Source organism: Micropterus dolomieu, linkage group LG09 (genome assembly GCF_021292245.1).
Source record: "Micropterus dolomieu isolate WLL.071019.BEF.003 ecotype Adirondacks linkage group LG09, ASM2129224v1, whole genome shotgun sequence".
NCBI lineage: Eukaryota > Metazoa > Chordata > Actinopteri > Centrarchiformes > Centrarchidae > Micropterus > Micropterus dolomieu.
This window is the reverse complement of record NC_060158.1, coordinates 8,948,012-8,964,798: the sequence shown is the minus strand read 5'-3', so window position 1 is coordinate 8,964,798 and position 16,787 is coordinate 8,948,012. Positions and strand designations below refer to the sequence as shown.

At 39.6% G+C, this 16,787-nt stretch overlaps 1 protein-coding gene and 1 long non-coding RNA gene across 2 annotated transcripts in view; one reads left to right on the top strand and one right to left on the bottom strand.

The window, feature by feature from the left end:
- Positions 1-612: 612 nt before the first annotated feature.
- Positions 613-16,787, top strand: part of LOC123977177 (four and a half LIM domains protein 3-like) — a 19,453-nt gene continuing 3,278 nt past the window's right edge. Inside the window, exons 1-5 of the mRNA XM_046059727.1 lie at positions 613-770; positions 12,211-12,382; positions 14,459-14,633; positions 15,612-15,781; positions 16,192-16,378. Coding sequence (XP_045915683.1) covers positions 12,227-12,382; positions 14,459-14,633; positions 15,612-15,781; positions 16,192-16,378 — 688 coding nt within the window. The 5' untranslated portion in view covers positions 613-770; positions 12,211-12,226. The remainder of the gene's footprint in view (positions 771-12,210; positions 12,383-14,458; positions 14,634-15,611; positions 15,782-16,191; positions 16,379-16,787) is intronic.
- Positions 14,356-15,780, bottom strand: LOC123977178. Its single transcript, XR_006826564.1, has 2 exons — positions 15,554-15,780; positions 14,356-14,610 (listed from the first exon to the last, which is right to left on the bottom strand). It is a non-coding gene; the product is annotated as an uncharacterized LOC123977178 (long non-coding RNA).

Here is a 16,787-nt window from a genome sequence, read left to right as displayed (position 1 = left end):
AAGTGGACTTTGCCCTGCGATGGACTGATTATAACAAACGATGATTTGCATAGCCTATGTGTATAGAAAATTAAATGCTTTAACACCATAGACTGTATGTTGAGCTTGTGTGTAAACGTTTTGAAAAATGCACTTTTGAACACTTAAAATTGTCCTTATGTCTGCTTACAATCACATTACACTATAGTGCGTTATATGCCATGTGTACTCCTTATAAATACTAAATTTGGGGTTAAAGTGTTACTATGAAGAAAACAATTTAAAATGATGTATAAATATTAGCAAAAATTATCTTATATATTAATTATGAACTTGTTTGTTGTGATATCATGTGAAATTAAAATGCTGTAAAACACATTAAATAGCTTCTATTTCATTATAAGTTTATATAGGATTATTATAGGGAATTTCCACTTATAAGGTGGAGGTTACATCAAACGTCTACTATGCATTTAAAATATTCAGTTACATCCAAAAAACACACTGAGACTACCTATTTTCAGCTTGAACTCGCCACAAGGTGACAGACAGAGGGAGCGGAGAGACAGACGGACGGAGAAAGGGGCGGTGTTTGAAGGAATGGTTTGGTTTTACGCACCAGACACAGATGCTTCAGTCAGTGGAAACCCGTCAGGGTTCAGCTCGTAGGAGTTCACAGAGGATTTAATTACATTCATTTTACACACCACAGCAGCTCAAGCGGACAAACAGCGCAGATCCTGCAGAGGAGTCTCCTGTGAGCATCTCCAGAGGCTGCTGCGCAAAGAGAGGTACGTTAACAATTAAGGACGACAGGTACAATTTACAGCTTTGTAATGTGAAAAAGTAGATTATGAGGGAATTTAAAGTGTGTTATTGTGAGTTTGTATTGGTATAATCTCTTGAAGCATTGATGTCTGCTGAGGCATGCACAGATCTCCACCTGTCTCCACCTGGCGAAAAACGATGCATATAAGCATCAAATGCATTTTGAATATATTTTTCCTTTTTATTGTTAAACACAGGGAGGCTCAGAAATTAACGGTGGCACCATCTAATGAAGGTTCCCAAAGATTTATACGTTGTAAATTATGGCTTTTTAATGGTTAATAAATCATTTATTAAAGCTTTAAAGTTCACTTAAATGCCATTAATGAGAAGAACTAGAAAAGTGCTGCAGAGACTCTGGACTAAAAGCATTTATTAATGAGTTAATAACATTAATTACAGTAGACTTCATCACTCATTAGAAACAGAGAATCTTGAGCATGTATTGACATTACCAAACTTACCAAATGGAAAGGATAAACCTGAAAACGGGACTTTTGGCAACCTGGCAACCCCAAATTGTTTTTACTAATGACTATTAATCTAGTAAATTATTTATTAACAATAAAGACATTATATGCCTTTTATAATGGGTGCCTTCTTTGCCAGATAACAAACCTTATTAAAAGCACAATCATCTTAATTGCATATTTTCAAGCCAGATATTTGACCCCCCACATCAGAAAGGATGTTCTTTCTTTAGAGTGAGGAAATAGTTGATGTTGAAGTTGGGAGGCCTGAACAGGGTCCAAAGTGAGTAACTGATACTGTGAATAAGTGCTGCAGCCCCCTTTTTCAAGTGGGATTTATGAGAAGAAGAACAAGGAGACCTTTGAGGAAACAATTCCTGGCTTCAGAGCCTTAGTGTTTCCTGAATCTGTTCGGATGCACAAAATACTGTTTCATATCTTGGGAATGAAAACTTAATATGTTCTGCACTCGTGTCTTTTTTTGAGACATGTTAACAAGCCATTTAGTCTTGTCGAGTTAGAGTGATGTCATGTCTCCTTCAGATTACACATTTTCTTCTGGAGATTCAGCAAACCCCCCACCCCCTCCGGGACCGCTCATAGTTTCCATCACCGCACACCATCCCCATACCACCATCATGTTCCAATCCATTTGGGTGAAATTAATACATTCATTGAAACAATACAGCTCTGGTTGTATTCTCCCCCCTGAAGAAATGTAAATGTCAGTGTGTGTGAGAGGAATTTCTTGAGCCTTTGTCTTTTTTTAGAAAACGGAGGGGGGGGGGAAGAAAAAAAAGCTTTTTTTGTTGGCTTTTTCTTCTTCTCAGAGTTGAAAACGCACAGTTTTGCCACGTTTTGACCACAGTCACATTCCTCTGAAATTCTTGCATTGGGCGAAGGTTGGGTCTGTGTACAATCACTGGAGACGAGCCAGAGACAAATAAAACTTTTACAGGAAGATGATGATTTTGGATTGTGAAGTAATTGACAGCCGTAAGAGTCTCATCATGAGTCAGTTTCACTCATATTGCTGTCTTTTCCATTTCCTATTTCTGGTGTTCAGCCCAAGAAGAGTTTTAAAGGAGTAGTTCAGCACTTTGGGAAATGCTTTCTTGCTGGGAGTTAGATGAGAAGATACCTCTCTTGTTGGAGGCTACAGCTGGTAAGCTAACTAGCGTAAATACTGGAAACAGATAGCTAGCCTGGCTCTGTTCAAAGGCAACACCACAAAGCTCATATGTTATAACATTGAACTTTATAATCAATGCAAAAACTAAATTGTAAGAAAGATGAAAGGGCTATTTCTTGGCTGGAACCAGACGGTGATTAGCTTAACTTAGCATAAGGACTGAAAGAATAAATGTCTAGCCAAATCCAATCCGTGTACAAAATTCGCCTGAAGTTCACCAATGAATATCTTTTATCTTGAATGTTTAATCCGTACACAAAAATGTAAAAACAACAGTGTGTGGTGCATGCTTTACAACCCTCACAAGTTTCCCGGGAGACTCCCCTTTTTCATTACCCTCTCGCAGTTTCCCAACGGGGTCACAATTCTTCCGTATTTCTCCCGATTTATGACACGTTTTCACACTTTTCCCATATTTGTTACCTGTTTCTAGAACTATACAACGTATATAATCCCAATTACTCTAAAAGTCTACTGTTTCCATCCGGATAATAATGCAGCTAAACACTTCTCATGCTCTTCAGCTAGTGAGAGACGGATAGAGGAATGCAGAGTACTAAGAGAAAGAAATACTTAAGCTAATTAAAGACCTCCTGGAGAGAAGTTCACGCCAGAGAGGCGAATTATTCTGCATTATTTCCTGAGAATATAAAGTACAATTTAAAAAGGTAGGCCTAACATAAAAATGCTGTTACTTACTGTTGTGTGTTTATTATTTTCATTCTTTAAAAGTCACCAGAATGCAGGAAGCAAAGTCTCTGAAATTCTGAGGGGGAGGACCCTCAGACCTTCCGCTTTGGATTTGAAATCCTCCCTATTTTTGAGGTCTCAAGGTTGGTGTTACATACTGAAAGTATTTGTTAGCTCCTCAACCAACCAACAAAGTCCATGTAAGGAGGGTGATGGTGTGGATGGATGTGTCAAGTAAATAAGGACTTTCGCTCAGGAGACCAAGGTTTGAGTCCTGCGTGAAAGAAAGTCAAAGTTCACATGTTTTAAGTTAAATAACATTTTGGAGATGACTTGTGACTTACTTTAACCCAAACCGCAATCTTTACGTAAACCTAACCAAGAAGTTTTGTTGTCTAAATCTAACCAAACTATGTTAAATGTCATGTGACCTAGGTCAGCTAAGCTAAGCTAACCAATTGCTGACTGGACCTTCATTTTTTTTACTATAAAGACATAAAAGTGGAGTCTTTACATCCACATCTCCAGTTGCGCAAAACCTTAAAATCTTCTATCTTCTGTATTTTCTGCAGGTTCAAAAGTTTAAATTTGACCAGTAGTTTTTGCCTTTTCTTGTTCTGAACCGGATAACAATGACTTACGAAACCAACCCTCAGCCTTTTTGAGACTTAACACAAAGATAAAGCTCAGAATCAAAGTAAAATAAATCCAGCTGCATACATGAAACAGAGACAGCATGTCCATTCTCTCAGAAAACAAACTTACTTGTGTATTTGTTTGAGATAATAGCTGTTGATATTTAAGATTAGGCCTAGGTTTATTTGCATTGGACAGTCAAGCAAGTAAAATCCAAGTGCAACAACAAGTTGCCAAAAGTAGCTTTACTGAAGATACTTAATTTTAAGAGCCTTCATGACCTCACTTGATTCATCCTGGATTGATTCCTTTCTACTTTTATTCTTTTCTTCATCATTAGAAATATATTTTTAGCCTTGTAAACTGTCTTGTTCAGGTACAGCTATATATATTTTGGTCAGTGATTCCCAAAACAAGTCATGTTTACTTTTGACTCCTTGTCACAGATCTGTAATTACTGAATTGTTTTCTGGAAGTGTCCTGAAAAGTATTATGTAATTTGTTAAGAAATGTATGAAAAATTGAGACAGAGCTCAGTTGGTAAATTTCTAATTAATCAATTGCAATGAATTTGAGTTTGGAAACAGCAGTTTGACAAAAAATCTTCTTTAAGTCCTCTTTATAGCTTTCTTTTCGGCGCTTTTAACCACATTTCATGCTCTTACTCTGCAGATAGAGTTTGCTGTTACTACATGAAGTTCCATACTAACTGTAGGTCAGGTCATTTAATTTTATTTTTATGATGTTTTATGTTTTCCTTAAATAGAGAAAAGGGTTTCCAAGTCCAAAAAATAAAAACTGAATGGATATTTACGTGACTTTTCCCTAAATTTGTACCCAAATGACATATTGCTTTCCAAGGAAATTATAGAGTCATAAAATAAAGCATTTTAAAAAGAAATCAGAGAAAAGTTCAAAAGTTTCATTTTTTCTTACTTTGTATCTCAACAATCATCTCGCGACCCCTGTTGACCCCGAGAGTTACGAACTATTGCATCAGGTCACTGTGTAATTGGCATGGTGGTGATTTGTTTACTTGTTGTCTGGCTGAGATCTATTTGTCAGTTTAGTCGACAGCAGCAGAGGTGAAACTGCAGCTGCAGCCCACATTGTTAGACTGGATAAACAAACGGCCAGCTGGAGACTCATAAAACAAAGCCAGACACTCTGTCCTTAAAGGTGATTCATTCCCTAATGTTATAGGCTTAGAGTAGCAGGTTATGTGTCATTAATATCCGGTGATACTGATCATATTATGGTTTTCGTGAAATGACAGAAGAGATTTATCTGAAAAAAATGAGATAAATTTAAATTAAATTTAAAATTAAATTAAATTAAATTTACTCTTACAGGAATATTCTGCTATTTTTCACATCTGTCAACTCAGTATCTCGCAATAAAGTCAGTGTTTAAAACAGAAAGGATCAATTTGTCTTGATGAGATCTAATCAGAGGCAATAAAATGTACATTGTTAATGATGATTTGTGTGCATGCTGTTGAAATTGGCCTTGTGATCTGCAGGAAGTTTTATTAAATTAAATATATATATAAATTATTGGGTAATTTATTTATCAGTAATGGCACTGATGTTAATATGGTTTTAGTGGAATTCAAAGTGAATAAACGGATTGTCTACACAGATAATTGATGACATGATCTTGTAAACTGAAGCGCAGACTCATTGTTGAATCTTTGACACTGTTTTGACTTTATAAGGATTCCATTTAAGAAACCGCAAATATTATTCATGTTCAAGTAAACAAAATCATGTAACAGATCTGCCAACTCAGTATTTTAAAAAATCGTCACTGTTTAAAACAGCAAGAAGCAATTCATCTTGATGAGATCTTTAATCAGCGACAGCAAAATGTACAGTGTGTGTTCATGTTGATTTGTGTGCGTGCATTTGAAATTGGCCTTGTGATCTGCAGGAAACCACACCACATCGAGCGTCTTTGTACTAGGGATGAAAGGGAGCGCAGTCATCTGACAGCCATAAGAGACCAGTCTTGTTTGTCTTTTCTTTTTTCTGTGACAGCTTATAGTTGCCACCACAAGGGTGTCACTTTTCCCGCGATACTGCAGGGCTCCACTGTTAGCATGTTCTAGACAGTATTGTGCCGCTGTCAATATTCTTATTCATCTCCCCAAATCCAGGTTATGCAACACAGGAGTCACACAATATGAGGACTGTTCTGGGCTTCAGAGGCCGTTAAAGTACTGTAATCCATTTCAGGGGGAATAAAAAGTGGGGTGGTAAGGTAATTAAAAACCAACTTTGTTACACACCTTCCTGTTTTAACTGAATGCACACACGCTGTGGGTTATTTAATGGGTGTTGCAGCAAAAGAGAAAGCAGTGATTGTAAGTTAAAGCATTGGGAAAACAAGAGTAAGAGTCTGCAGACACGCTAGCAGCCCTGTGTTCATGTTATAAGGTTTAGACCGTAATTATGAGCAAAACAAAAATCAGAAAAAATGTTACTCCTGAGTGGTAAGTCAGAGATATTGAGAATTTCTGACAGCGATGACGTCTCCTACTTTGTGAGAAAAACTAATTTGTAAGTGCTGATGGCACTAGATGAAAAGTCCGGGGATCATTGAAGTGTTACAGTTCATCCTGTGGGAAACGTGGATGTCTGAAACCAAATTTTATGACATTTCATCCAGTAGTTGTTGAGATCTTTCAGTTTGATCAACCCAACAACTTGCCGTCTATAGAGCCACTGCACTAGCATGGCTAAAAACCCACTTTGAGAGAGCGCTGCTTTAACTGCCCAAACAGTCTTAGTTCTTTAGTGGGGTGTTACAGTAAAGGAGAAAGCAGTGATTATAAGTTAAAGCATTAGAAATAACATGAACAGTTTTACAGCTCAGATTCAGGTGCCTGTTTCAGAGAGGGAATAACGTCACCCCAAAAAAGGCACTGAGGCTGTTTCATAACGCATGAATTCATATTTTGTGGCTGTGAAAGATTTAACACTTACCTACATATTTGTTCCACTACATTTTATTACGTGTGACAGCGGTATTCATCATGGAATAATCTGGTTGGTAAACCTCAGACACAAGTCCAAATTCCTGCTCTGGGAAAATAAACACCGACACCCTGCAGCACCTCTCATGGCTCGTAGAGCTCCTGGCTCTGGTCGTAAGAAACTGTCAGGTTGTTGAGGAGTAAAACAACAGCAGGGAGCCATGAAGGGATATGAGACGGGACGGTCAGGCGCTGATCCTGGGAGACAGTTGCCATTTGGCTGCCACTAAAGCGTTCAGAGCTCCAGTAAATCTCTCACCGGGACAAACAGCGTATCTGTGGAGAATTCATGTCCACTCATCAAGGTGAATTGTGGTCTTAAATAGTTTCAGCAACCGTGCTACTAGAGAGAGAGAGTACTTAGGATGTATGACAGTTTCGTTTAATGTCTCGCTGTGAGGAGGAGAACCGCGGTGACAAGTATTCTTGGGTGCAGTCCAAGAGGACACCTGTAGAGTAAAATGAACGCCTCCAAAACGAGGCACTCACTAAATGTGAGTTAGTGTTTTAGACTATTAATGTCACACAGTCTAGATGGTGTAAAGGTGAAATGAACAGATGCTTACCAGATGTTTATTTGCAGTCAGTTGTGACATTAAAGCAAGATGTATAGAAGCAAATGAGTATTAAGATTTGAATCTCACTGGAAACCTACTTTTGAATTTTATTCACTACTGAATACGATGTTGAAATTTAAATACCACTGAAATCATAGCACTGCTATAATGTACTTTGACTTGACTTTATGTGATCCATACCACTGTCATGTCTGTGTGTGGAGCTGAGCCAGGAGGCTATTAGCTTAGCTTAGCATAAAGAATGGAAACAGGTAAACAGGCTGGCTCTGACCAAAGTTCAAAAATCCACCTACCAGAAACTCAAAAATTTATTTGATGTAGTTTAATCTGTACATAAATAGAAATGTAGAAACAACAATATTTGGGTTTAGAGGGAGTTGAGGAAACTCCGGGAAGTCATGATGTTTGCAAAGAAATAGTTACAGCATGTAACTCCCACTAAAACCAAAAATTGTATGGATAAAATTTAGGACATAACATGTTAGTAAGTACCCTTTCTGCATTTTTTGGGATTTTGGGCAGAGCCAGGCTAAACGTTTCCACTGCTTTCAGTCTTTATGCTAAGCTAAGCTAATTACCTGCCGGTTCTGCTCAAGCTCAGTTTCTTACTTGACTGTTTCTACAGTATGAGTCTTGCGATATTTGCCTCGCTGACTCTAAAGCTATAACGGACAGTCCGATAGGAACCATAAAATATTGGTTTCAACAACGATTTTAATTAGATGCTGCTGTGTTTTGGCACCAGTCCCACTGAATTCCCTATTGGATGCCTAAAGGATAATTTGATGACAGACAACAGCTGGAAACCACAGAATGTGTTCGCAGATGTTGTGGCTCAGGAAGAGAAACATAAAGCTGAAACTGGGAAGACTATGTCCGGAAGGAAAACCATTGTTCTATTGCTGCATTCATCGTACACATGGATAGACGAGAATAGAAACCTAAACCTCTTCAGACATTTTAGGAGGGAAGTCGGGCTGATTTCCCCACCCAGACAGCAATCTGACAGAAAACAGACATGGGATGTGATGTTTCGTTTCAGTTCAGTTCTCCTTGTTTTGTTGACCTTGCTCGATGCCCTTTAAAAGGAAGCAGTGCTGTTATCTGAAGGGAGGGATGCATGAGGGATGTCCTCACTGTTTTGCAAACATGGCACTGGAAGAAAAAGTCTCTAAACGAGCTGTGCAGGAGAGGGAGATTCTGTTTCTTGCATTGGCTGTAGGACATGACTGAGAGTAGACTGTGAGCAGACCAATGAGAGCATCATTGGTAATTAGAAACAAAATGTTTGATAGCAGTCAGACATGGACAGGAATGTAAACTGCGCTTTAAAGATTACTCCTTAACAGTCCAGATGCAAATACTACAGAACATGAAGCGCTCTACCCTGTAAAATTCAGCTTTGTAGAGTTGTAAACCGTCATCATGAGTGGTGTTTAATTCTTACCAGCTTCATAACAAAACCACAACAAATGGCCTTCATTAGTGTGCACCGAGCTCTGGGTCCTCTCATCGTTTTGACCCAGCCAGTGATGTCTTCCACCTCTGAGGAGAGGAAGATGAGATCTCGGCTAACTCTTCGATCCCTTGCGGAGATTTCAAGACCACACGGTTTCTCAGCTGCACTTTGTTGAACCCACCTCCTTTTTTCTGACATTATAGAAACATGTCAAAGCCACTCTGTGCCCAAAATAGTTATAAACAATAACCGGTTCCAAGTGTCTGCCTTTGTAAATGTTCCAGACCTTGTGATCCTGAGCATGAATATATACCCAAACTCTAGACCTTTCCTTATCCATTATCTTCATCCACACAGTATATATCTTTCTGAGCACTGTCTGCCCTGTCGTAACTGTTCCACAGGAGGGTATTTTAACCCCCCACACTTCATTTCCTCTCTCATTTCCCTTTGTTGCTGCAGAACATGGGGTCACATACCCTGCTAATGCCCCACTGTGTTCAGTCATAATGGTGGGATGGGATGTCTATGTGCCATACCGGATTTCCACCAGTTTTTCCTCTGCTCCAAGAGCCATTAATCAAGTAATTTATTTAAATTAAGTAAGGAATGTACAGTAGGCTACTTCAAAAGGTAAATTGGTGCCTATAGAGCCTCAGTGTATTTAAATCGTCATATTGTTGTCAAATTTATTGTTGACAGGATAAGTCTCTTGAGATGTCTCATTTTTAAGATGTTATAACACAGCTACTGTTTCCGCTACATTTCAACAGCATTATAATGACTATATTTCATTGTGAAGCAGAGCCTAACTACACATTAAAATACAGTCGCTGAAATGCTGTTGAAAGAACAGTTACATAAACAAACTTTACAAATAGCCCAGTTTTATACAGAAGACACATCAACATCTTTTGACCTACAAACTAAAACCATGCTTACTTAGTATTGTCATTTTCTCATTCTCATTTCGTGCTTGCTGGCTTGTGGCTTTCAATTACACTCCTAATGGGACAAAAGATCTTCAGCAAAAACAACCAACCCTCAACCCCATTTCCCCCGTGGGATTGTGTTGTGCACAAAGGCAATCAAGGCATACAAAAGCCCCATAATGAGGCAATTGAGATTTGGAACACAACCCCATTAAAAGATTTTTATGAGAAAATACAGTCCACTTAAAAATTGGACAAAGTTGGGCTTTTGGAGAAGTCCTGCTGGAATTAAAAAGTGTCCTGGGAGATGTATTTGTTTGTAGTTTAGAATCAGTTTCTGTGAAGACAAACAACTTTTTTTTTTAAACAAAGGGGCACAGTCTTATTGCGACAAATGAAAGAAGTGAAATCCATGAAGTGCTTTATGCACAGTGACTGGAGTTAAAAAAGTGAAGGTAACTTTTGGAGATGCATTTTTCTGAGCCACATTGTCAAGATCACAAAATGGTAAAGTTGCAGCAATAAAACATCTGGATGGCATAAACTGTTTGTTACTGATAACAAGAGGAAGTGATGCATTTGAGAAAAATTTTGGATGAAAGGAATAAACTAGATAAATGAGTACTACCACCCTTTAAACGCAGGCCAAACACAGATCAAAAAGCCCTTGAGCGAGCCTTTGAAATGGAGAATGCTGTTTCAGTTCAGCTCCCAACAATTAATATTGTTTAGTTGTTCAATGTCTCAATGCCAAACCACCGCAGGGGTTTTCTTAAAAGAATGAGGGGGAGGGAGAGACAGACATTATAAGCTTTCACTTATTAGTGAATAATGATGAAACAGGAGAAGCAGTTATATCATTACAGGACTGATTTACAATAAATCAGCCACAAGTGAATGAGCCATAAATCTGTGTTAAAGTGTTCACTCAGCCCTTTCTATGCTTACAGGAAAAGCTTTCTGGATGTGGAACATTTTTGGACAATATTTAACCATTAACTATGGTGTCATATCTTTCAGTAAACCATCTCCATTTCTTGCATGTTAAAGGTTAATCTAAATAAGATTGTAAATTATTCTGCAGGGAAATATCACTACAAAGTTACCAACATGTCTTCCTCCTCTCAGACTATGGTCAGCGTTCTCTTTCAGAGACCAGTCTTCTCTCCCGTCTTAAATGCCCTCTCCTGGCTGAAGTCATATCTCGTAGACAAACAACAGATTATCAGCATCAACAGCTATCCCTCCTCCACTGCTCCTCAGTCCCAAGGCTTGCCCTTGGTAACATCATCCGTCGCCATTGTCTTCACTTTCACTGCCACACCAATGATGTCCGGCTCTCAAATAAATCCATCGTCACTGCAACTCACCCCCCTGAACACCTGCAAATTAAATAATGGATTCAAGCCTACTATCTCAAACTATACTGTGATAAATCCTATTTAATCGCTGGACCCAAATCCCTCGCCAAAACCACTCACAACTTCTGCCTCACCATCGCCAATCTCTTCCTCGCCAAACATCTGCAACCTTGGAGTTATTTACGACAGCAGCCTCTCTTTTGAACACCACGCAAATGTCAATACCAAAACAACCTTTTTCTACTTCAAACCTATAGCTTGTCTCCACCAACCCCTCTCCTTTTTCTTCTGCCGAAACTTTTATCCATGCTTTCATGACACCCAGACTCAATCTCTACAATAGCATTATTTATGGTACATCATCATCAAGTCCTGAACAGTGCGTCAACAAATCTGCTGGCTTCTTCTGCTCACGTCACTCCTGTCCTAAAGACCCTGCACTGGCTGCCTGTCCCACAATGAATTACATTCAAGATTGCTTGTCTTTACTCACAGAGCCTGCCATAATAAGGCCCCCTCCTGCCTCATAGCCCTTCCCCCCCCGTCACACTCCCTCCCACAGCCTCCTGTTCCCCTGATGCCAACCTCCTGTTCCCACTCTCCAGCAACAAGCACTGAACCTGTAGGGACAGGGTCTTCTCCATAGCTGCCCCCTCCCTGTGGAACTCTCCCTCGAAACATATCCATGATTTCACCAAGCCGTCTGTCTTCAAGAAGTTAGTCAAAAATCACCTTTTGACAACAGCTTTTAATGTTTGATATGGTGTCCTGTCTTGCCATGTGCCTTGAGTGTGTTTTCAGTAATCTAGGATCGTTTTAAGCTGTCCTGTAAAGCATCTTTGAGTATCTTGAAAAGCTACACTACAATAAAAAATATTAAATTTTTTCTCATTTTTGTTTTGTTCCCAGTTGTATATATCTAAAAACTGTCTGCCTCCCTTCTTCCTGCTTTCTCTCTCCGTCTTTCCAATCTCACTCCTCCTCCTTCCTGCTCTGTCTTCTTGCTGATAGTGAATGCTAAAGGGCCTGTGAATTTTCTGTTCTGCAGGCCAGCCAGAGACATCATGAGTGACCGGTTTGACTGCAAGAACTGCAACGAGTCCCTGTGTGGACGCAAATACATCCAGGTGGAGGACAACCCTCACTGCATCCTCTGCTACGACCGCCTGTATGCCAACACCTGCCAGGAATGTAAAGAAATCATTGGTCATAATGCCAAGGTGAGCTCAACTTGTACAGTGGTGGAAAGTAACTAAGTAGGCCTACATGTATTTTTGTTTTATGCTCCTACTTTATACTTCAACATCACTACATTTCAGACCCAAAGATATTCAGGTTATAATGATTTGAAACAGGGATAAAGCAGCAATTCTTCCTGAATAGCTGGTAGTTCATTGTCATCAAAATGACAGTTAAACAATTATCAAAACAGTTGCTGATTAATTTTCTGTTGGTTAAGTAACCATTTCAACTCTATCATAAATATGATAAAACTACCCAAGAATGTATAAATAAAATGAACTCCAACTCAACCAGCCACAACATTAAAATACTGCTTACATGTTAATGCATTACTAATAACAATCAAATAAGACATTACATGGGGGCATAACAAGTACTTTTACTAAGTACATTTTACTAATAATTCTTGGGTACTTTTACTTTGGGGAAAAAGCTTTAACAAACCAGCTGGCATTGCTGGAAAACATAACTCTACTTACAGAACACCAGCTTGTCTGTTATCTACTTTAAGTTACCTTAAGTTGTCCCAAAAGCTTTAGTTAGTGAAAGTTAACAACACTGTCCTGATGAAAACTGGCCATGAGGCCATCACTGTCCTGTGAATTATGGTCTCCCTGTGAGGGACTGGCAGTAAATCACCTTCCTGCTTGCTTTGGCCGTCCCTCCTCCCCACAAGACATAACAGCATTCATCCGTCATCCTTCTCTGTCCCTCTGCTTTAGTTGTTTCTTTTACTGTGAAGCCCCACGCCTCAAAAATAAGTTTTTCACCCACTGTTCAATGAGGCCATTTATCACAGAGCTTGCTTGAACTGCAGATGAACTGGAACACAAACAGCTGTTAGGAAAAAAAGTCACAAAGTGGGTTGTTCTGATTTTTGAGAGAAAAGGGAATGCACAAAAACCTCTCTCATGCTTAGCTCCTCTGCTAACTCTCTTCTGTTTGGAGGACAGTGGGGTGCCTAGAAAGTAGGAAACTTTTTTAGACTCCCATGTGGGCAAAAAAAACAAAACACTTAAGTGTGCTTGTGAAGGAAACATGAATCCTGGGGTCTGGCCGTGACCTCTAACGTTCAAAAGGATGAAGGGGCCGCAAATAGAGAATCTCGCTGTGAGGAACAATAACATATTAAGTGTTTTTATTAACTTACAGTTTAGGGTAAAGTGCTTTAGTTGCCATATTATTCACTGTTAAAGGATAAATCTGGGGTTCTGACATATTTTTCTTATCATCAACAAATCAAAACAAATCAAAGACCAAAACCAACAATGCAGTAGTCTGTCTCTTAAATGTTTTTGACTTCCCTACCCTGTCTGTGAACCTCAACCAAAGCCCATTGGTTCCCACTGAAGACATAAATCTTTAAAAACCAGTCACGAGTTTAACCAGCGTAAATAGTGCATTTTTTGGGGACTATTTTCAGGTGCGGACTAAAACACATTTGATGAGTATTTAAATAAACTACAGCGCCCATGTTCATTGTTATGAAGGAATATTTCATTTAGTGCAACTGTGTATTTGGACAACAATGGAGGTTAATGGCAAGGCGGAATAAGCTGTATGCAGCTACTCAATCAGGTTTCAACACAGAACAACGCAGAACAGACGACAACACCAGCTCCTGTGATTCAAATTAGGTACACCCAGCTTGAAAATGCTTTTACAGATGTGTTTGAGTTCAAATGCTGAAAACTTATAGAAATGGATTTTAGCATTTCAGTGGGTAGCCAATCAAGGCCAGTTTTAAAGTCCCAGTGAAATGGAAGCTAGAGTGTCTTTAGCTTCAGTAATTTTTTAATTTCTTTGGCTTCCCTCCAGTCATTTGTGCATTTAGTTTTATTATTGCATGTCTCTTACAATGATGTCTGACTTTTGCAAACAATGTAATGACTGTGGTCTGAATTCCTTTGTGCCATGTGTTGTCCCTAAATTCCAAAATGAAAAAACTTTGCTCATTTAAAACATTTCTTTATTGTCTTTATTATTGGACCATCTTAATCCTGACTGGTTTTACTCAGTGCTCAGTTTGACACTGTCCTCTCCTTTCCCCCCAGGAGCTCTTCTATGAGAATAGACATTATCACGCTCACTGTTTTCGTTGTTTCCGCTGCGACCGCTCTCTGGCAGACGAGCCCTTCACCAGCCAGGAAGACGCGCTGGTGTGCAGCGACTGCTACTGCAACGAGTTTTCCTCCAAGTGCGTGGCCTGCGACAAGACAGTCATGCCAGGTAGTGAAGATAAAGACCACAACTCACAAGTTCATAAACCTCCTTGGGGACAGATCCTTAAGCAATCACTCAAATAGTCTGAAAAGTTCACACCCTGTCTTCGCAGGGAAAAAAAAGGCTAATGAGTTTTTGTTATCCGGGGAGTGAAAGGTTAGATGTGACTAAATGATTGTTTCCTTGCTCTGCTGAAAATATCTCCTGGCATGGTTTTCAGCTCTAGACGCTGTGACGACACTTGTGCAGCGGTAGTGTCGGATGACTGAAAATTACCGGGGCCTGTGGGTAGTGTGGAATATAATAACTCAACAGTTCTTTTCTGAACTGAGCAGTGATTTTCTTCTTATTTTATGTTCAGCCCTGAATGCATTTAAAAGCTGCTGCCCTCTCCCGTTTTCTCAAAAGTGCAGCCAAGTTCAAATTCAAAACACTGTCATGCCTTCTGGCTGCGTTTCAGGTCCCAAAAGTCATAAAACAAGGCCAATGATTAAAGGATGTGATGTCCAGTCTCATAGGCATGGCTGTCTCCTAACTTTTATAAACCGCAATGAAGCACGTGTTTCTTACGTACAGTATATGGGAGTGGACAACAGCCAAAAACTTAAAACTGTACAATAAATAAAAAGCAGTGTTAGGATGCTGTGCAGCCGTAAATGCTAGCTAGAGCACTGCTTTGTTACAGCTTGTCAGACTGCGTTTATGCAAGATAAGCTGATGTAATTGTACAGCGCAAGAGGACTGTGTAAGAACAGGTTTAACCGTCCTACTGAATGATCATTTTCGGTTTTCTAAGCTTTCGTGTGAATGCTATCAGATTTTATTCAAGCTTATAGTTACAGCATAGTAGGGAGAGAGATCAAAGGAATGCACGTGACACACAGGTTTTGTAAATGTCAAAAACAAATCAACAAACCATCACGCACGTCTCAGTTTCCATTGCTGCTGTTCTGCTCTGTCTCTTACACTTTTTTCGTCTGACAGGATCGAAGATGTTGGAGTACGGCGGCTCCTCATGGCACGAGGACTGTTTTGTGTGTCACGGCTGTGAGAAGCCGATTGGTGCAGAGGCCTTCATTCCAGACAATAACAACTACTACTGTGTGCCGTGCTACGAGGGCAGGTTTGCTCCTCAGTGTAGCCTCTGCAAAAAGGTGAACAGGCCACATACGCAGCAGATCGATAATGATCATTAATAATGTACCCAACACAATATTAATGAAAGTAGTCCATCACAATTTCCCAGAGCCGGAGGTGACATCTTCAAGAGTCTTGTTTATCCCACCATCAGTCCAAAAACCTAAAGATATTCCATTTACAATGCCATAAAACACAGAAAAGCAGCAAATCCTCACATCAACAGGTCAGGTCAAGAAGCCATTTTGACGGGCAGATAAAAGAATACCACCAACTGAAAATCAAACTTTATCAGTAGAAATGAGCCCAAAGGGGAAAGCCATCAGAGGCATCCCTGCAGTAACAACTTTACAAAATGCTGCCAGGTATCATTAACAAAAAAATCACGTTTTACTGATACAGTTTTTTTTTTATTTATGTCTGGCAGGCTCTGACCAAAGGAGGGGTGACCTACAAAGACGAGGTGTGGCACAAAGAGTGTTTTCTCTGCACGGGCTGCAAAGCCCCACTGGCCGGCCAACCCTTCACCTCGCAGGGGGAAACTCCGTACTGTGTCAAGTGTTTCAGCAGCCTGTATGCCAAAAAGTGCGCCGGATGCAACACAGCCATCACAGGTGAGTGGAGTGTACAGATACCCCACAGTTGCACAATATTCCTTGTTCAATTATGGCTGGGGATTTTTTTTTGTTCATAATCTCCAATTTCCTCCCCATGTTTCCTGTCTGTCTCGTCTATTGATCAATGAAATGCCAAGACAATTATCTTCGACAAAAGACGTAGGCAGTATGGTGACTCAGGTTTTAATTCTTGGCTCTGATCCTTTCGGTGTGGTTTGCATGCTTGCATACATCCTCTCCTTGTGTTGTGTAGTTTCTTCCTATTGTCCAAAGATAAGCAAACAGACAAGATTGTTAGCAAACTAGTTTGGATATTTACACATCCACCAGTTATGGAGCTTTATTAACATTCATGTTTCTGTTCACCTGATGAATGTAAGTCAAATATCTCACTCTCTATTTTCTC